A 20,714-nucleotide genomic window follows, 5' to 3' on the forward strand; every position below is an offset into this window, starting at 1 on the left:
GAGGGTCCTGTGGGAGACGCCATCAAAGGCTTTGCTTGAATCCAAACCCATCACATCGACAGGGGTGGGATCATGGAGCTACTCAGGAGCTGCCCAGGCAGTCAGGGCTGTGTGGATCTGCAGGACTTGATGGAAACTAAAAGGTGATGTTGTGTCTCTTGGTGATGCCGTGTCCTGGCTTCTGGGCCCTGAGGAATGGGGCAGAGCAGGAGAACAACAATATTACGGCTCTGTCCTCGTGTTAAAAAGCAAGAAACTCCAAATACCACGGTGACTTAAGCAGTCCGACTGCTTCGGGGTAATTTATATTACTCATCCTTTTTGCTTGTTGTTACTTGACTTGCAAAGCGTTTACTTTTGGTTTTACTTTGCAGCTGTTGAGTGAGGAGCTGCTGAGTTTTGGGACAGTCCTTCAGATCTCCGATTTACCGGACGACGGCTTCACAGACCAAGACATTAAGAACATTTTCCAGCCGTTCGGCAAAGTCAGTGACATCCTTGTGCTTCGCTCCAGGAACGAGGTGAGTTTCCTCGGAAAGCGCTGTCAGGCAATGGAAAAGTGTCATTTTTGGATGCCCAGCTGAACAGGCTTCCTGAAGAGCGTGTCGTTAAAGATCACGTACATAATTGCGGAATGGCTGTGAATTTAACTTATTAAATTCAGCCTTGCTTGCTACTGAGTCTTAAATGTCAGAGGAATTAGGATAGTATTTGTATAATACTGAAATCCTGACTTTTTCATCGGACTCCCCGTGAACTTAGAAAGCTTGTGCAGTTCTGCTGGGAGCAGCTTTGCTCGGCAAAACTGCAGCAAAGTCTGTCCTGTGTCTGTGGTGTCAACAAGGACTGAAAGGACCGTTTATTTTAGGCTTTCTTGGAAATGAACTACAAGGAAGCCGTGATCGCAGCTGTGAAATACGGAGAGACCGTGCCCGTGCTGGTGAACGGGAAGCGGGTGAAGATCAGCGTCGCGGAGAAGCCAAAGGAGCCTCCTGGGCCGGTGAGTGCGGGAGACTGCGTGTGGCCGTGGGCGCTGCCTGCTCTGCTCCACAAAACACGCTTAGGAGTTGAGTTTATGTATTATTTGATATTTTTAAATTTCCTTTTTCTAACCATCGGTCTAAAACACACATAAAAACACACTTCATAGCTCAGGTTCCTTGTTTTATTTTGCTAAGTTTGGTATTTGCGAATATAATCGGTGGCAAGCGAGAGATAACCCGTATGTTAATATCTATACACACTTAATAATATTTATGTATGCGTATATACACACACATTTGTATGTGAAGTATGAAGGATGCAGTAAATTTCTCCTTTCTGTCCCTTTCAGGCCAAAACTGTGATCAAAAAACGGGCTCAGACTCCTAAAAAAGCCGCACCGAGTACAAAGTGAGTGTTGCCTCGCGTGTTTGTGGTAGCGACAACCACTGCAAACCACGCACTTCATATCAGTTTGGCTTTGTGTTTTCCCGGGTCTGGGTTTTTTTAGCTGTTTGAATATTGTTGTTGAATATTGTTGAAATCCGTTGTCTCTGACGCTGGTTTCTGTGTTTCGCCCCCTGCTCGCTCCAGGAAGCACCGGGCGCCCTCCACCAAGACAACAAAAGCCCTTCCAGGTGAGCTGCTGCCCCTTTCTCTATCAAACCCCCCATTGTTGCCTCCAGCTTTGTTCCCATGTCTGCGGTTTATGGACATGATTTCATTAATAGTGACTGAAACCGAGTCCAGAGCATTACAAGAAAACAACAGGTTTATACTTTCAAGTATCTTCATTTTCACATCACCCTATTTTTTTTCCCTTTAAAAAACCCCACAGAAAACAACCCTCAAGTAGCAAGAAAACCCCACCTTGGCCTGTGCTTGTGCTCTGTCTTTTTAAACGATTGCCTCATTGTTAAATAGAATTGTGGCACTTGTGCTCCATAAAGCTGACTTAAAGCTCGTGTGTATGTGCCGCTCTCTTTCGCAGTTGGTGCTGGGGCTCCCCGGTGCCTCATGTTCCTGTGGCTTCCACATGCTTAGAGGGTTCTGCCCTCATGCAGACAGAAGTTATTGCAATTACTATTAGTGCTTGGTCTGGCAGAGAAACTTCATGTCGTGAATTGTATTTTTAAATACTTCATTGAAAACAGGACAGACTGCAGTAAATATAGCAAAAGCCAATGAAACTTCACAAGGATTTGGCATTATTAAGACATTGGAAATAACAGCCATATCATTTTATTTTGCTGATTTTATTGGCTTTTGTGAGCAGAGGTGGGGACCAAACGTTATTTTGAGGGAAATGGTGCCTTTTAAACATGGTATTGGTCTTGGTTTGTGCGTCAGCGTCGTCGCGCCCAGCCCAGGCTCCAGCGGGAGCAGAGCTGCGTGTCACCGCGTCCCACGGCCATCTCACACAGGAAAACACCACCCTGCTGCAGGAGGGAGCTTTTGCCCCCGGAATGCTAAAGAAACTCTCAAAGATGCTCTGTGGCTTCCAGTAGTTCGTTGGAATTAACTTACCCTTCAGTTTGGGGTTTTCTGTGTCTGATATGACACAAATGGAGTTGCTGCACAATAGTTTTGGATGTGGTTTTTTACTCTTACTTGACAAATGCAAGACTACAGAAATAAGCGTTTCTGTTGACTTACTTGGTTTTGGATATTTTACGTAGGTGAAAAGAGAATACTACATATGGGCAGGGACAGGAGACAGTGAATTCAGGCACCTTTCTTGCTGCTGGCTCACACTACCATAATTAACGGTGTTTGTAGATGCAGAACAGCAAAGAGCTGGGGAAAGGAGGCGAGACTGGGGCAGCAGAGCAGCCACAGAGCCACAGCCAGACCTTCGCTCCACAAAGCTTTTCCTGCAGGTTTCATCACGAGGAGCAGGGATTTATGTGATTCTACCTCTGCATATCTGGCAGAAAAATGTATAGCGTTGTTCATTCTTGTTTTACAAATGGATGAGTTGAATGTACTGAACTGAGCAATGGTTTTCCTGCTGTTCCCCTCAGCAAAGCCCCCGGAAGGCACGGAGGCGGCAGCAGCCGGAGCGGCTGGCGCGGAAGCGCAGGCGGCAGAGCCAGAGAGCGGGAGCGGAGGGGACAGACGGACGGAGCCCGCGGCGGCAGCGCCGACGCAGCACAGCGGGGCGGCCGAGCCGGGCCCTGCGCCGGGTAATTCCCGGGCCGGCGGTTGAACTCGCGGTGCCGCTGGTGAGCGACGGGCAGTTTGACATCCTGGCGTCTTCTCAAACCTGTTCTTGGTTTCAGAGCCGCTTGCGCAGGCGCCGGAGGCGGCGGTGGCGGACGTGGGTGCGGTTGATGAAGCTGTGGCTGATCAAGGTACGCTGCAAACTGCTGGGTTTTTGTCTTTTCTGTCCTAAACCGTTCTGCTCTGTGAACTGAAGGAGAAGCTTTTGCGGCCGGGAAATTCAGACGGCAGAGGTGTCAGGAAAGAAGCTCTGTTAGAACAGGTTCAGTGGCTGAAACCTGAAACAGCAGTTCATTGTGGTGACTGAAGTGGCCAAAACCACCCAAGATTTACGCTCCTCTCCCAATGTATCCTTGTGCCTGGTTGTTACTCCATCCCAGCTGCAGAATCCAGCCTTTCAACTTGTTAAAGTCTGTCCCACTAATGGGTGCGCAATGCCCTGATCTATCCAGATCTCTCCATGGCCTCCTGTCCCTTGGAGCGTCAGCAGCACCGCCGGGTTTGGGCTCATCAGCACATTTGCTAATGCTGTGTCCATGGCTGATCCGGTGGTCGATAAAGGGATTGTCCAGCAGACGGAGCCTGGGAAGAGCCCGTGCTGCCCGGGCACCAGCCAGGGCGGCCACGTTCACCACAGCCCTTAACCTGCTCCTCTCCCAGCTGACGCCTGCTCTGGGGGGAACAGGGTCAAAAACCTTCCCAAAATCCAGAAAAACTACATCCCCCACCTTCCCTTTGTCCAGAGGAGCGTGACCTTATCCTAGAAACATACTGCGGTGTTTCAACAGGACTGCAGAGCTCAGGCCCCATGGACTTGTGACCGTTCGGCTGTTAGAGCTGGGTTACTAACAGATTGATTAGTAACGGACTTGCTTTTAAACACACCATGGATGTGAATTAATTCTCAGCTCTGTGCATGTGGTAGTGGAGATGCAGCAAGGCTGGAGTTGCTGAGCCTGTTATAGAAACCTGGACTTGGCAGCACTGGGTTGACGGTTGGACTCGATCTTAAAGGGCTTTCCCAACCCAAATGATCCTGTGATAACCATTTGACAGCAGCAGTGATTCTCCTTCAGCTGCCCTGTGTCACTGCTGGTTTCCTGGCTCTGGTTTCCTGAGCCTCTCACATGGCACTGTGGGCTTTTCCCAGGAAAACAAAAGAGAAAGATTTTTGTGAACACACACTGGGCACCTCCATGGGAGACTTGTGGCCGTGGTTGTTCCACTGGTAAAGCCTTAATGGCAGCAAAGTGTTCTCTGTTAGTTAAGGGATTTTAGTTATTTTTGTTATCCCTACTTAACGCTCTTCCCTGTGGAAGCATTTCTAGAACTGTACATTTCCATAACTGCACATGTATACCTGTGTGTGTCTCAGCAGTGCCATTAGTCGCTGTACATGAAATGAAGGGCTGTGTCACGTCCGCAATGGCAGCAGTGATCAGGCGCCATGCGGGGGGCTCTGACGCCGTGCAGGGTCCCAGGGACTCTGCCGAGCTCTCAGCCCCCGCCCGTTTGTTTCAGAAGCTCCGCGAGCGGCTGTGAAGAGCGAGGAGCCCCCGGTCCCCGGCGGCAAGGTCAGTGTCCCTGCGCCCCGGAGCTACTCCTGCGCACGGCCCCTGCCCGGCCCTGCCTGCGCGTCCTGCGCACAACAGGGAGCGCCGGGCACTCTCTGGGTGCTGTTCGGGATCTGGTGGGCATCGACCACTTCACTCTTTGGCTGTTTGCTTTTCCAGGGGTTTTTATTGACCCCGAAGCTGCTTTGTTCTCTGATCACCCGCGTTGCCCTGCTCGGGGGTTCTTCAGATGCCATAGTTGCAATCCTTGTACATTTTAAAATCTTGCAGTGCCTTGGTTTGCTGGTTGCGCAGTGTGTCTGCTCCTCCAGGAAATCACCAGCCTGGTGCTCCCAGCGTGGCCGAGTGTCTTTAACCCCCGGTTTTGTGTTCCCGAGCAGTAGGGCAGCTCCGGTGCAGCCGCACGTTTGCTGTGGCTGGGCTGGGGGTCAGTGCAGGCGCAGCTGTTTGCACCAGCTCCGTGCTGCCCGGCGCTCAGGAGGAGCCGGGCTGGTCACGGTTTCCCACCTCCCAGCCCAGGGGAACCAGCACCAGCTTTGCCTTGCACCACATAGACGGGAGAGATTGATTCTGCCAGCCACACATTTCATAACCTTTTGTGTTACAAACCAGCGTGGGCTTAGGAAAAATCATGTGTGATTTCACAACCCGACTTATTTTACAAAGCCTTGTCTGTCAGTTGCATTGGTGTTTTGGGTTCTCTGATTTATTCAGCTTAATTTACAGTGTGTGTCCATCAGTCTGGGCAGACTGCAGGTAGTTGTTTTCTTCTCCTACAGCCAGCTGTTGGATCAAGTTGTGCATTAGGAGTGTGGTGACAACAACCAGGGTGTTACTGGAAGCATTGACTTCATTTAATACGTTTTGTTCAACTTCCACTTAGGCGCTTTTCTGTTCTTTAACAGCTTTTGATAATCAATGGGTATTTTAGTCTTTTGCGTAAAGAGGAATAATCCTAAGGGAGAGATTTGATGTTGATGTCAGATTGTTTGAGGGCAGGTCGAGTATGGGCAGACGTAGCCAGGAGTGTGAAATGCGGCCGTTGGATGCACTAATGAAGCTTCTCTGGGTGTTTTTGTGCCCTCAGGACTGGATTCTGCACCAGAACTCCACCTCTCACATCGAGAGCTGCCGGCAGCTGCGCCAACAGTAAGAGCTGCTTGGGGTGCGGGTGCCGGGCGTGCGCTGCGCAGAGGCAGCGGCTGCGCCAGCGCGGGCCGGGGTGTCCGACTGTGCCCGGCGCTGGCTCGGGAGGGAAGGGCCGAGCTCGGCGCTTCGGGAGCGCAGGGCAGGGCCCGTGGCTGAAGCGCTGCCGCGCGTGGGCAGAGCTGGGGCTGCAGCGGCGGCTTTGTCACTGACGGATGTGTTCCCCTGCACAGGTACCCCGACTGGAACCCCGAGTCTTATTCCTCCAAGAGGTAACTGCTTGTTACTTTCGTTTTTACCTTGTTGCTCTTAGAAACATAGTAATGCCATTAATTTTCCCATTCTGCTCCCTGACAAGCTCTGTTAGTGGTGTTGTATTTTCATTCTCAAATGGTGTGGGTGCTTGTGTGGTTTTTGTCCTGAGTTCATTGAACACTGTAAGTGGTGCAGGATTGCAAAGTGTGTCCAAGGCTGAGAGTGGAGTCTGTGGAAAAGGCTGAGGGTGAATCTTGTTACCCCTTGACCCTTCTGCCTGTGCCTGGGTTTGCTGTGAGGGACTGAACGGAGACAGCGGTGACGGAGGAGACCGAGACCGGTGTGACATCCTGATTAAACCGCATGATTTCTGACTTGTAGGTTTAATCTTTGTCCACTTAGGCCACTCGGTGTGACCGCAGGCGTGTGCGTGTACAGCTGCTGGCAGCGGGTGCCGCGCCGGCCCCTCCGGCCCCAGGCCCCTGGGGAGCTACGTGAGCACAAGCTGAGAACACTCAGAATTCATGAGCTCATGTCTCTTCTGGCCTTAAAAATATGCTGTTTACTATTAACTTTTTTAAAAACCCCCACACCCTGTGGACTAATTCTTCCTGAACCTCAGCAAGATTGGATTATTTTACTGGTTCAATATTTGTATCTTGCATCCAAATAGGTATCATAGGACTGAAATTGGTGCTGGATTTTCCTGTGACTTTGTGTTAATTAGTTTGACACACTTCTGGGAGTTAACTATTCCCTTTAAAAAATGATGTTACAGAGCTGAATGTGTAGGTCAGGTAGGTCGGGTCAGTTTGCAGAGCGCAGCTGAGGTCTCTCCAAGGGGAAATGAAGCTTTAGAAGAGAAAGAAGAGGAAGAAAGCTCATAATAATTATCCTCACAAAAGTTTCTAAAGATGGTGTTTTCAAACCTCACTCTGCAACAGCTGCCCGGTGCTGCTGGTGGTGCAGCTGGGGCAAAGGGAGCTGATTTCACTGCAGCACATCAGTGAATGGGAGAAGTTCTGGTGAGCGAGGGCTGGGCTGTGCAAGGGTCGCGGTGCTTCCTGCAGCCCTTCCTGACAGCAGCACATCTGCTCCGATGGATATTCTGGGATGTTCTGTCCCAATGTGGCTCTGTGCTCTCGGGCAGGGTCAATGAGCCGCCCGCCCTTACCCTCCAGGAACCCCAGAAATTGGGAGGGTTGGGTAATACATTCAAACAGTTTTATTTGGCACAGGAATAATGGGGTTTAAATGGATTGTTAGTGATGTTTGGAGTGAATGGGACATCGCTCCGTGGGGTGGGACATGGTTGAGGTGGGAGCTGGCCGGTCGGGCTCTGCTCCAGGCAGCAAGTGACAGGACAAGAGCGGCCTCAGGTTGCCCAGGGGAGGCTGAGGTTGGATCTGGGAACAATTTCTTCCCCAAAGGGCTGTGGGGCATTGAACAGGCTGCCCAGGGCAGTGCTGGAGTCAACATCCCTGGAGGGCTGGACAGACGGACAGGAGGTTCTCAGGACAGGGGGGCAGGGACAGACTGAGGTTAAGTTGGACTCGATGATCCTGAGGGTCTTTTCCAACCAATTCTATGATTCTATGGGAAGTTCACCAAAAATGTTGAGGATATTTAAGCACAACTCTGTCCGTTTTCAGGGTTTCCCTTTGCCTGCTGGGGTCTGTCCTGGCAGGGCTCCTGTGCCTGACAGCTTCCCGTGTCTCTAGGGGACGCGGTTTCCTCCCTGGATCTCCTCACTGTTGCTTCTTTCCATGCTCTTCCTCAGTTTAACATTTCTAGGCAGGATCAAAATGTAGAGGACGTGTATTTATGTATCCTCCCCAGTCTCTCGGTCTCTTTTAGCTGTAATATCTCAAGGTTGCTTATTTCCAAACTAAATTCGGAAGAAGCCAGGGAAGTATCTTAATTCTTTACTCTTTCATGTATCCTTTTGTCTTTGTGTTATTTTTCCACAGCGTTGCAGCTTGTAACTTTAGTTTTCTTTACAGCTTTGTCTTGTTCCGTGCAGGTTTTCCTCTCCTCCTTGCACCTTTTCAGTTGTGTCTGCCTGTCCTAAATGAATATGGACACGTGTTACCAGTATGTAAAGTACGTTTAGTAACAAAAAGTTCGTTCGTTAACAGACAGACTCTAAACTTTGTCACTTTGGGTTTCTGTTAGAAATGCGGGTGAGAGGAAGGAGAACCAGACCCCGAAGCGCCGTTCGGGCTCCGGCAGCCGCAGCCCCAGCCCCCGGCGCTCGCGGGGCTCCGGCTCCAGCTCCGCTCGGCGCCGCTCGCGCTCCAGGTCCAGGAGCCCCGGCCGGTACTGGCCAACGCGGCCGAGATGCTGGAGCCCGCGACCCATGCGGCGGCCGAGCCCCAGACACAGGTCCCGCTCACCGCAGCGATCCAGGAACCCGCTGAGAACCAGCCCCCGGCCCCGCAGATCCGCCAGTAACGACTGGGCAGCCCGGAGATCCAACGGCTCCCAAGGTAAGGGGGCCGACGCGCCGCCCAAGTGGAACGGCCTTCCAGTGCGGGAAAACTGACTTGGTTTCAAGAGGTTTATCGCAGGGCAACAGAGATGCTGAAGGGAGTGGAGCATCTCCCGTGTGAGGAAAGGCTGAGGGAGCTGGGGCTCTGGAGCTGTTTAGAGAAGAGGAGACTGAGGGGGGACTCATTCCTGGGGATCAATATGGAAAGGGGCAGTGTCAGGAGGATGGAGCCAGGCTCTTCTGGGTGACAACCAGTGACAGGACAAGGGGCAATGGGTGCAAACTGGAACACAGGAGGTTCCACTGAAAGATGAGAAACAACTTGTTTGGGGTGAGGGTGTCAGAGCCTGGCCCAGGCTGCCCAGGGGGGTTGTGGAGTCTCCTTCTCTGCAGACATTCAAACCCGCCTGGACACCTTCCTGTGGAACCTCAGCTGGGTGTTCCTGCTCCAGGGGGGCTTGCACTGGATGGGCTTTTGAGGTCCCTTCAACCCCTGACACTCTGGGGTCTTGTGATCTGTCAGGGGTCATCCAGGTGCTTTTCTTTCTGGTTTTGAAAAGAACCTTTTGCTGTTGCTTTGTGAGCAGCTGGGAGGAGAATGGGCGCTCTGGAAGGTCTGAAGTTTCCTGCCCTGCTCTCACAGTTGGTTCATCACAGCAGTAACTGCTGAGCAGGGGCTGCTCCACGCGTGCTCAGGTTTTAAGCCAGCGAGGGTAGTCGGGGATTGAAGAGAACTGAAATGTCATCTTTATCGTTAAAACCAGTTCTGCAAAGGCAACATGTTGACTTCATTCAGAGCTCGGTCTCTGGCTCGAACACCGGTTTGTTTGGCGTTGTTCTTCTTTTTACATTCTGAAAGGGAAAAAAAGAACAGAGGCGTTTTTGGAGGTCCGTTTGGTTTGTTCTCCTCGGGTCTGTTCTGTGGCTGTTGTCTGTGTGCTCTCCGAAAATCAAGAGGTGCCGAGCCCTTGTGGCGAAAATGTGGAGGTGAAGAGTTGTGAAGGGACAGGCAGCTCCAAAAGCATCTTAAGGATAAACCTCAGACCATTGTAATGCAGAAGAAATGAGAGGAAAAAGCAATTAATAACCCAAATATAAATTTTCCCCTGAAAGCAAGTGTACAGGAAATAAATGTTATATCAGGTCATTAAAGGTTAACTGAAAACAACGGTCTGTAGGGCAAAGAGCAGGCAGGAGGGTGCAGAGTTCAGCAGCTCCTGCTGTCTATCGCTGTGTGAGAAGAGAACCAAAGGCTCAAAAACTTCTTTTATTTTCTTCCATTCCATGACGTAGTAAATTAACCAATCATTCTCTTGCTCCAGCCCGTAGGGTTTTTGTAGATAACATGGTCAGTTTAAAACACACAGTGAAAATAGCACAGAGGGTTATTATTTAGAGACCATCTCTGCCGCAGCGTGATTGAAGTTCTTGAGCGGCTCTCGAGATGGAATGGGGAGTGGGTGCTGAAAGTACAGCTGCAGAAAACCAAACAGTGATATATGTGCCTTTTCTCCTCAAAACAAACCAGCCCACCCCGTTTGTTTCCCCTCCGCTCACAGACAGAAAACCTTCTCTGGAGACGGTGGTGAAAACGCTGAGACCCGACTTCGTAGCCGAGATCACCAAGCACAAGTCGCTTCAGGCCGGCGGGCCAGGGCCTTCGGGCTCGGGCAAAGCGCCGCGCTCGCACCCGCTGGTGGGGAAGAAGCCGCTGAAAGCACGAGTTTCTGCCAAGGCTTTGAAGAAAGGTGGGACTGCGGTACCTGGGTCGAGTTCCTCGCCTCCTGAAGCGGATGATTTACCCCAGAGCCAAGAAGTGGAAGAGGAGGAGGACGAGGAAGAGGAAGAGGCGTCCCCAGGAGGCGGCGGAGCTCATCCCGCTGCTGACAACAGGGTGAGCGCCTGCAGGTTTTCTCTGTTTTCCGAATTGGGTTCGTGTCTCAGTGCGGGGGTCACTTGTGGAAAGGTCTCTGAGAAACAGCACCTGGAAAGCAGCCGGAGCTGTGGTTGCTGTAGACACCATGGTGCTTGGAGGCTGGAAACCTCCCAGCGGCGAGCAGAGAGGACATCGCCTGTGCTGCCGAGGGGAAGGGTGGCGCTGGAAGGAGAGTGGTGGGCTCGTGGAGCTCCTCAGCAGCCACCCGACACTCAGGGCTCTGTGGATCTGTAGGGCTTGAGAGAAACTCAAAGGTGATGTTGTGTCACTCGGTAATGCCCTGTGCTGGCTTCTGGGCTCTGGAGAATGAGGCAGAGCAGGGGAACAAGGAAATATCAGCTGTGTCCTTGCGCTTTTATTCAGAATACCCCAGTGAACTGGGCAGATCGACTAATTCAGAGCAATTCTTACTACACGTCCTTTCCTGTCTCCTTTACTGGACTTGGAAGGTGTCTATTTTTGTTCTGTTTGTACTCCGTAGCTGTTGAGTGAGGAGCTGCTGAGTTTTGGGACAGTCCTTCAGATCTCCGATTTACCAGATGATGGCTTCACAGACCAAGACATTAAGAACATTTTCCAGCCGTTCGGCAAAGTCAGTGACATCCTTGTGCTTCGCTCCAGGAACGAGGTGAGTTTCCCGCAGGACGTTTTGCTGTCGGGATGCAGAAAAAACGCTGTGAGCCGGTTTGCTCGGGCAAAACTGCAGCAAAGTCTGTCTTGTGTCTGTGATGTCAATAAAGACTGAAAGGGCCGTTTATTTTAGGCTTTCTTGGAAATGAACTACAAGGAAGCCGTGATCGCAGCTGTGGAATATGGCAAAACTGTGCCCGTGCTGGTGAACGGGAAGCGGGTGAAGATCAGCGTCGCGGAGAAGCCAAAGGAGCCTCCTGGGCTGGTGAGTGCGGGAGACTGCGTGTGGCCATGGGCGCTGCCTGCTCTGCTCCACAAAACACGCTTAGGAGTTTTAATGGATTTTTAAATTTCCTTTTCACAACCATCAGTCTAAAATATGTATGAAAGCACACTTTCTGATTCCTGTATCCAAACTAGCATGGTCAGCAGGACAAGGGCAGTGATCCTTCCCCTGTGCTCCGCATTGGGGAGGCCACAGCTGGAGTGTTGTGTTCAGTTCTGGGCCCCTCAGCTCAGGAAAGAGATTGAAGTGCTGGAGCGGGTCCAGAGAAGAGCAACAAGACTGGGGAAGGGACTTGAGCACAAGCCCTATGGGGAGAGGCTGAGGGAGCTGGGCTTGTTCAGTCTGGAGCAGAGGAGGCTTAGAGGTGAGCTCAGCACTCTCTAGAACGACCTGAAGGGCAGTTCTAGCCAGGGGGGATTGGGCTCTTCTCCCAGGCAGTCAGCAATAGGACAAGGGGGCATGGGCTTCAACTCTGCCAGGGGCAATTGAGGCTGGAGATGAGAAAGCAATTCTGTGCAGAGAGAGTGGTCAGCATTGGAATGGCTGCCCAGGGAGGTGCTGGACTCACCGGCCCTGGAGGTTTGTAAACTGAGATTGGCCATGGCACTTAGTGCCATGATCTGGTCAATGGGCTGGAGTTGGACCAAGGGTTGGACTGGATGAGCTCTGAGGGCTTTTCCAGCCCAGTCCATTCTGCGATTCTGTCATTCTGGTTTTTTTGGATGAGTTTCCTATTTTTGAATAGTGTCTGTCACCAGTGAAAGATAACCCCTGTATTAATACACACGTAATTAATGGTATCTATACATACATATACACACACATTTGTATGTGAAGTATAAAGGATGCAGTAAAAGTTCTCCTTTCTGTCCATTTCAGGCCAAACCTGTGACCAAAAAACAGGCTCAGAATCCTAAAAGAGCTGCACCGAGTACAAAGTGAGTGTTGCCAACTGCTTTTTAGTGTTAGTGACAACTATTGGAAACCAGATGGGTCATATCAGTTTGGCTTTGTGCTTTACTGGTTTTCGGCTTCTTTTAGCTGTTTCAATACTCAATTGTCTTTGAAGCTGATTTTTCTGTATCTTCCCTCCCCTGCTCACTCCAGGAAGCACCGGACGCCTTCCACCAAGCCAACAAAACCCCTTCCAGGTGAGTTTGGGCAGCAGAACTGCAGCCGCACATTCGCTTGGCAAAGCTTTTCCTGTAGGGACATTTTCATCACATTTGTCACGAGAAGGAATTTATGTGATTGTACCTCTGCATATCTGGCAGAAAAATGTATAGCGTTGTTCATTCTTGTTTTACAAATGGATGAGTTGAATGTACTGAACTGAGCAATGGTTTTCCTGCTGTTCCCCTCAGCAAAGCCCCCGGAAGGCGCGGAGGCGGCAGCAGCCGGAGCGGCCGGTGGGGAAGCGCAGGCGGCAGAGCCAGAGAGCGGGAGCGGAGGGGACAGACGGACGGAGCCCGCGGCGGCAGCGCCGACGCAGCACAGCGGGGCGGCCGAGCCGGGCCCTGCGCCGGGTAATTCCCGGGCCGGCGGTTGAACTCGCGGTGCCGCTGGTGAGCGACGGGCAGTTTGACATCCTGGCGTCTTCTCAAACCTGTTCTTGGTTTCAGAGCCGCTTGCGCAGGCGCCGGAGGCGGCGGTGGCGGACGTGGGTGCGGTTGATGAAGCTGTGGCTGATCAAGGTACGCTGCAAACTGCTGGGTTTTGTCTTTTCTGTCCTAAACCGTTCTGCTGTGTGAACTGAAGGAGAAGCTTTTGCGGCCGGGAAATTCAGACGGCAGAGGTGTCAGGAAAGAAGCTCTGTTAGAATAGGTTAGATGGCTGAAACCTGAAACAGCAGTTCATTGTGGTGACTGAAGTGGCCAAAACCCCCCAGATTTCCATCTTTCAGCAGAGATAGTGTTTTTACATAGACCCGTTCAGTGCCACATGGAGACTTCTATTTACAGCCCATTGGAGCAAAGGATTCGGGGTGTCTGTGTGTTCTGTTTGCAGCTGCACCACTGACTCCATTAACCCCAGCGCTTCCATTGCCCGCTCAGCTGCTGCAATAGGTGCTGTTTTCCCCAGATTTTATAACTCAGTAGGGTAGAATATCTAATATTGAGTTGGAACAGATCTACAGCGATCATCTCATCTGCCTGCCTGACAAATCCAGGGCTGACCAGAAGTTAAAGTGAATTATTTAGGGCTTTGACCAAATGCCTCTTAAACACTGAGGGGCTTGGGGCATCAAGTTCTACCTGGAGAGGTTGAGGTTGGATCTGGGAACAATTTCTTCCCCAAAGGGCTGTGGGGCATTGAACAGGCTGCCCAGGGCAGTGCTGGAGTCACCATCCCTGGAGGGCTGGACAGACGGACATGGGGTTCTCAGGACATGGGGCAGGGACAGGGTGGGTTATGGGTGGACTCCATGATCTTAAATATCTTTCCCAACCCAAATGATCCTGTGATAACCATTTGACAGCAGCAGTGATTCTCCTTCAGCTGCCCTGTGTCACTGCTGGTTTCCTGGCTCTGGTTTCCTGAGCCTCTCGCATGGCACTGTGGGCTTTTCCCAGGAAAAAGAAAGAACACCAAAGATTTTTGTGGGCACACACTGGGCACCTCCACAGTCCCTGGGTGCCCACGGGAGACTCTTGTGGCCGTGGTTGTTCCACTGGTAAAGCCTTAATGGCAGCAGAGTGTTCTGTGTTAATTAAGGGATTTTAGTTATTTTTTTAATCTCTACTTAACGCTCTTCCCTGTGGAAGCATTTCTAGAACCGTACATTTCCATAACTGCACATGTATACCTGTGTGTGTCTCAGCAGTGCCATTAGTCGCTGTACATGAAATGAAGGGCTGTGTCACGTCCGCAATGACAGCAGTGATCAGGCGCCACGCGGGGGGCTCTGACGCCGTGCAGGGTCCCAGGGACTCTGCCGAGCTCTCAGCCCCCGCCCGTTTGTTTCAGAAGCTCCGCGAGCGGCTGTGAAGAGCGAGGAGCCCCCGGCCCCCGGCGGCAAGGTCAGTGTCCCTGCGCCCCGGAGCTGCTCCTGCGCACGGCCCCTGCCCGGCCCTGCCTGCGCGTCCTGCGCACAACAGGGAGCGCCGGGCACTCTCTGGGTGCTGTTCGGGATCTGGTGGACGTCGACCACTTCACTCTTTGGCTGTTTGCTTTTCCAGGGGTTTTTATTGACCCCGAAGCTGCTTTGTTCTCTGATCACCCGCATTGCCCTGCTCGGGGTGATACCGTCCTGCAGGCCTTGGAGTGTGGGATATAAAATAGCGACTAAATCACAGGGGAATGTGGTTTGGTTTGTATTTTTTAATCATATAAAGTAACATGAGACAACCTAAGGTTTGTGCAGCATTAGCTCAGGTGTGGATACATCCACAGTCAAGCAGTGTTTAAGGTTATTACACAGCGTAATTAGAGAAAAGGTTTTTAAAAATTGTTTAATATGCTCTGCTGTGAAATCCTGAAAAGGCCTAAATGACCTTTGGCTTTGCCGCGATTGCCAGTGTTGTAACCGCTTTGGAGCGATTGCGTCGTTCAGTTCGGTGGTGGTTGTACATGGCAGAAATCCCTGTGGTCAATAACTCGGTGCCGGTAACATTCAGTTCCGGGGTTTGCAGGAGCCCGATGATACGTGTGTGGTTCTCATTTCCAACCTGCCTGAGAAGGGTTATTCTGTGGAGGAGATCTTCAACCTGGCGAAGCCGTTTGGGGGCCTGAGGGACGTGCTCATCCTGTCATCGCACAAGAAGGTACCTCATTGGGATCTGTTCCTACCTAGACGAACAACAAATGTGTTTCCAACACAAGTGGGACGCTATGATGCAGCAAGTGTTGATGGAAGGTGCTTTTGATAAATCGCTGCTTGTTGTAACACTTTGTTTTCTGTATTTTGGAAGGCGTATCTGGAAATAAGCAGGAAATCTGCTGATTCCATGGTGAAGTTTTACACCTGCTTTGCGATATCGCTGGATGGCAGCCAGCTCTGCATCAGCATGGTGCCGCACTTTCAGACCATACAGGATGAGGTAAGTAACGAAACAGATTGAAGTTCTAGGATATGTGGTAACATTCGCATCCAGAGCGGGGTTTGGTATTTAAGGCGGCTTTCATACCCTGCCTGGTTGATATGCTCTGATGGTGTGTCCTGGTGGAGACCAGTTCTGCTCAGTGTCTTTTTGGGTCCCGGCCTTTGGATACAGGAATAACAGCGACGTCCAAAGTGCTGACGGTGTAATTAAGAAAGCAGTAATTAGAGAGCTGTGGAGACGGCTGCTCAGCTGCTGCTCCAGAGCTGCCTTTTCCAGCTCAAGTCTCACAGTGTCTTTCCTTTTTCCTTTTTTAGGAAGCAATCTTCACTACTCTAATTAAGGATTCGGACCCGAAGGTGAGTTGCGAGCAGTGTAACTTCTCCTCTCCGTGCTATCAAAATAGCGTCCTCTGTACTGAAACGTTAGCTAATTGAATTGTTATCCAAGCTTTCACTTGAATTAAGTGTTTTTATGTGTTTTCCTGGGCGAATGAGTAAATGTTCACTGGGTTTAGCTCCGTGATGCGTGAGGTGGAAGGAAAGAGACATTTCTGGGAGCCCTTGGAGACCGTCCCCTTGTGGCATGGTTTGTTGTGCTCAGAAAGGCTGGAGGATCGGGGTGTGCGCCCGTCGGTAGCGCCACCCGCTAGGCAGATATTTGGTTTAACTGTCACAGTTATCTCCGTGCTGTGTTTGGTGCCGCGTCCCCCTTGTCCCTCCTCCTACCTCCCTGGCAGGTGATGTGCGAACCATTTGTACATGGCGCAGGTGGGGAGAGGATGAGATCAGAGCTTCATGTCTTCTGCAGAATACATCTTGAGGATATTCCCGCTAGAGCATCGGTTGTGGGTGTGAACCTGAGTCTCTGGGCTCCAACACTTGGCACAGGAGCTCCCCAAGAGTCACTTTGAGAGCAGCAGCGGCAGCTCGGCGGGTTTGGTTCAAAAATACATTGCAGGAGCCCTGCCAACAAGAAACGGGGTTGTGAGAAACCCCTGGAGGCTTGAGATTTCCTGCAAAGGGCGGGGGTTCTGCTGTGTCCTGGTGCTCTGGCACAGCCAGACACGGGGGTTTCGTGCCGGCCCGTCCTGCTGCTGCTCCTCAGCCGAAACGGTGCTTCTGCGCTCCTGCTGGAGCGATGGCAAACGCACCAGAGCCCAGCAGACCCGAGAGAGGGGCGGGAGGGTCTCCGGCCCCTTGGGCGTCTTGTGGTCCTGAAGGGCACGCGGCTGTCCTGTGTTCAAAGACCGGGGTGCTGAAGGTTCCCAAGTACCTCGGGCTGTTGTGTCCCAGGGCCCTCGGGACACAGAAATCCTCCAGGATTTTGTGGTTTGTTGTTACAAATGGATCAAGTAAAACAAACTCCAATTTAAAGCCAGGATTGGGGTTTTTTGGGTAGGTTTTTGTGCCTTGACTGATTTATAATCTCATTAGATAATGTCTACCTTTCAAAATACCAGATTTTAGTTAGACTTCAGCTGTATTTTGCAGTGTTTGTTGAAGAGACTTTTACAAGTTAAAAAATAATAATAATTAAAAGTAGAACGCTTATTTGACTTTTGTTATTCTGTACTGGGAAGTGTAGCTGGTTCTACTGACATAGGAGATGGAAAAGCCGATTTGAACCCAGATACGTGGGCGCTGGGTGTGCGGGTGTTGTTTACGGATGGTTCTGGGTGCCACACCGACCTCATGGGGGCTCCTCCAGCCCCCGCAGCTGCTCCCGGCCTCTGTTCCGGAGCTCAGGGAGCTGTCGTGTCCCCTGGTTTGCAGGTGAACACCGACACCATCCACAAGCAGTTCGTGCACCTGGGGAACCTGCCGGACGACGGGTACAGGGAGCTCGAGGTCGTCTGCGTGGGACTGCGGTTTGGGAGGGTGGATCACTACGTTATACTGAAGAATAAAAATAAGGTAAAGGGGTTTTGTTGGCCTTTGGTGCAAAATGCTCTATTAGGAAGAAACAATAAATCAGAAAGTAGGTTTTTATCTCCAAGTACCAAGGATGTTCCGTTGACCAGAGATGAAGTTTTTGGCTCTTTCTGCTCATCCCGAACAAGAAAATAGTCTGTCCTGTTTGCCGAGGGCAGCGAGAAGTGAGGAAACAACCAGGCAGCCCAACCTTGAGGCTTTTAGTGAGGCTGAACAACACGGGGCGGCTCGGTGAGCTCTGGAAGGGAGCTCAGAGCTGCCCGAGGGGCTGGAAGAGTCATCAGCTCCGGCACCAGAGCGGAGGTTGGGGAAGAGTCATGGTACGAGAAGCCAAAGTGTCAGCATTGCCGTAACTGCTTTTGGTTGCGGGGCGTTTCAAAATGTAGTGACTCGATTTTCAATTAAAAAAAAATGTTATTTTAATTTGTAATGTTGCTTTTTTGCACTTAACGTTGGATTTTTATTTGATTTAATCGATTGGTTACGTACATATATATATTAACAGTTCAAAGCGATTGTGTTCCCGTTATTACGAGCTATCCAAAGTGTCCACCTGCTAATAGACCATCAACCAGGTGAAGCTGCTTTTAGGAAGCGTTTGTCTTTTCTGAACCTGAACCTGCCCACGTGCAGTGAAGTAAAACACCCAGCGCCCACTTCTAGACCTTCGCGGACTGTGTTGGGTTGAACATCAAATCCTTTAATTCCATTGAATGGGCACAGGTAAAATCAGCTTCACAACACAACTTCTTAATTAATTGGCATGGTCATTGCTGACTGTTGCAAATTCTGGTTGTGACTTGGTCTCCCTGGTTGTCTGGCAGGTGAGCGTTTGCTGGTTTCTCCCTGGAGCTGTGATAACCTGAGTTGTCTGTGCCCAGAGGATCCTACAAGAGTCTCTGGTGCTGGGGGATTCCTGAAAAGTTCTGCTTTAAACCCACACATTGGGGCGTGTGGACACAGGGGAGGTTCAGTTTGTATATGGGTTTAACGGGGGCGTGTGGACACAGGGAAGGTTCAGTTTGTATATGGGTTTAACGGGGGTGTGTGGACACAGGGAAGGTTCAGTTTGTATGTGGGAGCAACAGGGCAACGGAGACAAATACTAGAGTTTATCAGTGACCTCAGGCGGGTGTTAATGTCTGTACCATAACGTTGGTGTTAATGTCTGTACCATAACGTGGAGGTGCAGCCCTCCAGGAAATCAGCATTAACCATTCACTCTTGTTCAAGTGTTTCTTACAGCGTGACCTCTTGCACCCAGCATGTTTGTGTTATGGCATTTTTAGCTGAGGTTCTTTCCACGGGGCTGTTCATGGCAGGGCCCTGTGGCAAAGAAAACCGACCCGGAGCTTGTTCCGCTGTTTCGAGTGAGGCAGATAATCAGCAGTGCCAGGTTTGCCGTTGGACTCCAGGATCCTAAGGGTCTTTTCCAACCAAATCAGTTCTGTGGTTGTGCAGCAGAACCAAAGCTGAGCCAGAATTCGGGCACTGTGGCTGGGGAGCTCCAGACCCGCTGCTTTGGGATGGATCGTGGGTCCTTATTTAGTTACAGAGAGAATTTCACATGGAGAGCTTCTCTCCTTCAGCCTCTCACAAGAAAGAGAGGCCACTGTTCCCTGTGGACTTCCTCAATAAATGCTGCTTATACCTGGTTTAAAATACAAATAGTGAAACTCTACAGGAATATCACAAGCTCCACCAGCTGACTTTCCTGAACTTGCTCTGCAAGCAGAAAAGAGAATGATGACACCAAGCTGGGAGCAGTGGTGACACTGGAGGCTGTGCTGCCATCCAGAGACCTGGACAGGCTGGAGAGTTCAGCCGGGAAACATTTGATGAAATAGAACAGGGGAAAGTGCAGAGTCTTGAATCTGGGCAGGAACAACCCCAGGTTTCAGTGTAAGTTGGGGAATGAGCTATTAGAGAGCAGTGTAGGGGAAAGGGACCTGGGGGTCCTGGGGACAGCAGGGTGAGCATGAGCCAGCACTGGGCCCTTGTGGCCAGGAAGGCCAATGGTACCTGGGGTGGTTTAGAAGGGGGTGGTCAGTAGGTCAGAGAGGTTCTCCTGCCCCTCTGCTCTGCCCTGGGGAGACCACACCTGGAATCTTGTGTCCAGTTGTGGCCCCTCAGTTCCAGAAGGACAGGGAACTGCTGCAGAGAGTCCAGCGCAGCCACCAAGATGCTGAAGGGAGTGGAGCATCTCCCGTGGGAGGAAAGGCTGAGGGAGCTGGGGCTCTGGAGCTGGAGAAGAGGAGACTGAGGGGGGACTCATTCCTGGGGATCAATATGGAAAGGGGCAGTGTCAGGAGGATGGAGCCAGGCTCTTCTGGGTGACAACCAGTGACAGGACAAGGGGCAATGGGTGCAAACTGGAACACAGGAGGTTCCATTTAAATGTGAGAAGCAACTTGTTGGGGGTGAGGGTGTCAGAGCCTGGTCCAGGCTGCCCAGGGAGGTTGTGGAGTCTCCTTCTGTGCAGACATTCAAACCCGCCTGGACACCTTCCTGTGGAACCTCAGCTGGGTGTTCCTGCTCCATGGGGGGATTGCACTGGATGAGCTTTCCCGGTCCCTTCCACCGCTGGCGCTCTGGGGCTCTGGGGTGCTGTAACAGTTCACTGCAGCCCGTGCTCTGTTCCCCGCAGGCCATCCTGCAGCTGGACAGCCCCCGCTCGGCCCGCTCCATGCACAGCTCCCTGCAGCACCAGCCCTACACCTTGGGCGAGCACACGCTGACCTGCGCCCTGTCGCCCCGCGGACACGCCGCCCAGGTCAGATTCCTTCTTTTCCATAGCACGTTGATTTTTGTGACCTCCAACAACCGGCTGGTGGTGACGGCATCGGGGTTTCCTGTGCTGTTTGCTGGAATCCCGGCAGCGCTGGGAGCCGGATCAGCCGGTCCGTGCTCCAGGGTTGAGCAGAGGTGCAGAAGCACCCTGTGGTGTTTGTCTTTCTTTTCTTTCTTTCTTTCTTTCTTTCTATATTTTACAACTGCGTATGGAATCTCTTTCCACCGCTGGAAGTATTTCTTAATGAAGGATAAGATAAAAAAGAAGAAAGGAGGGAAGCAACTCTTTCCTACTGGTCAGAAAAGATCAATGATTAAAATCAGTAGTATTTTCTGAGGTAGTGTGATTCACCTTTAGCAGCTCATCGGCTTTAGTCCCCTTGATTCCAGACCCAGTTACTGCAGCAGGAGACAAAGGAGCTTAGTGC

General features: G+C 51.3%; 1 protein-coding gene across 7 annotated transcripts in view; it reads left to right on the top strand.

The window, feature by feature from the left end:
* ZNF638 (zinc finger protein 638) overlaps window positions 1–20,714 on the top strand; it is a 73,478-nt gene that overhangs the window by 21,594 nt on the left and 31,170 nt on the right. For 4 of the 7 annotated variants that reach the window (XM_065837900.2, XM_065837903.2, XM_071808419.1 and 1 more), the window contains 23 exons: window positions 375–521; window positions 869–1,000; window positions 1,334–1,392; window positions 1,576–1,619; window positions 3,006–3,167; window positions 3,264–3,335; window positions 4,726–4,778; window positions 5,866–5,927; window positions 6,158–6,196; window positions 8,355–8,668; window positions 10,230–10,564; window positions 11,088–11,234; window positions 11,370–11,501; window positions 12,402–12,460; window positions 12,630–12,673; window positions 12,887–13,048; window positions 13,145–13,216; window positions 14,490–14,542; window positions 15,155–15,286; window positions 15,434–15,562; window positions 15,880–15,921; window positions 17,338–17,478; window positions 20,144–20,269. In XM_065837900.2, coding sequence (XP_065693972.2) covers window positions 375–521; window positions 869–1,000; window positions 1,334–1,392; window positions 1,576–1,619; window positions 3,006–3,167; window positions 3,264–3,335; window positions 4,726–4,778; window positions 5,866–5,927; window positions 6,158–6,196; window positions 8,355–8,668; window positions 10,230–10,564; window positions 11,088–11,234; window positions 11,370–11,501; window positions 12,402–12,460; window positions 12,630–12,673; window positions 12,887–13,048; window positions 13,145–13,216; window positions 14,490–14,542; window positions 15,155–15,286; window positions 15,434–15,562; window positions 15,880–15,921; window positions 17,338–17,478; window positions 20,144–20,269 — 2,658 coding nt within the window. The remainder of the gene's footprint in view (window positions 1–374; window positions 522–868; window positions 1,001–1,333; window positions 1,393–1,575; window positions 1,620–3,005; window positions 3,168–3,263; window positions 3,336–4,725; window positions 4,779–5,865; window positions 5,928–6,157; window positions 6,197–8,354; window positions 8,669–10,229; window positions 10,565–11,087; window positions 11,235–11,369; window positions 11,502–12,401; window positions 12,461–12,629; window positions 12,674–12,886; window positions 13,049–13,144; window positions 13,217–14,489; window positions 14,543–15,154; window positions 15,287–15,433; window positions 15,563–15,879; window positions 15,922–17,337; window positions 17,479–20,143; window positions 20,270–20,714) is intronic. The other 3 variants (XM_065837899.2, XM_071808420.1, XM_071808421.1) reach the window with 3 other exon arrangements.

This window comes from Patagioenas fasciata, chromosome 4 (genome assembly GCF_037038585.1).
Source record: "Patagioenas fasciata isolate bPatFas1 chromosome 4, bPatFas1.hap1, whole genome shotgun sequence".
NCBI classification, from domain to species: Eukaryota; Metazoa; Chordata; class Aves; order Columbiformes; family Columbidae; genus Patagioenas; species Patagioenas fasciata.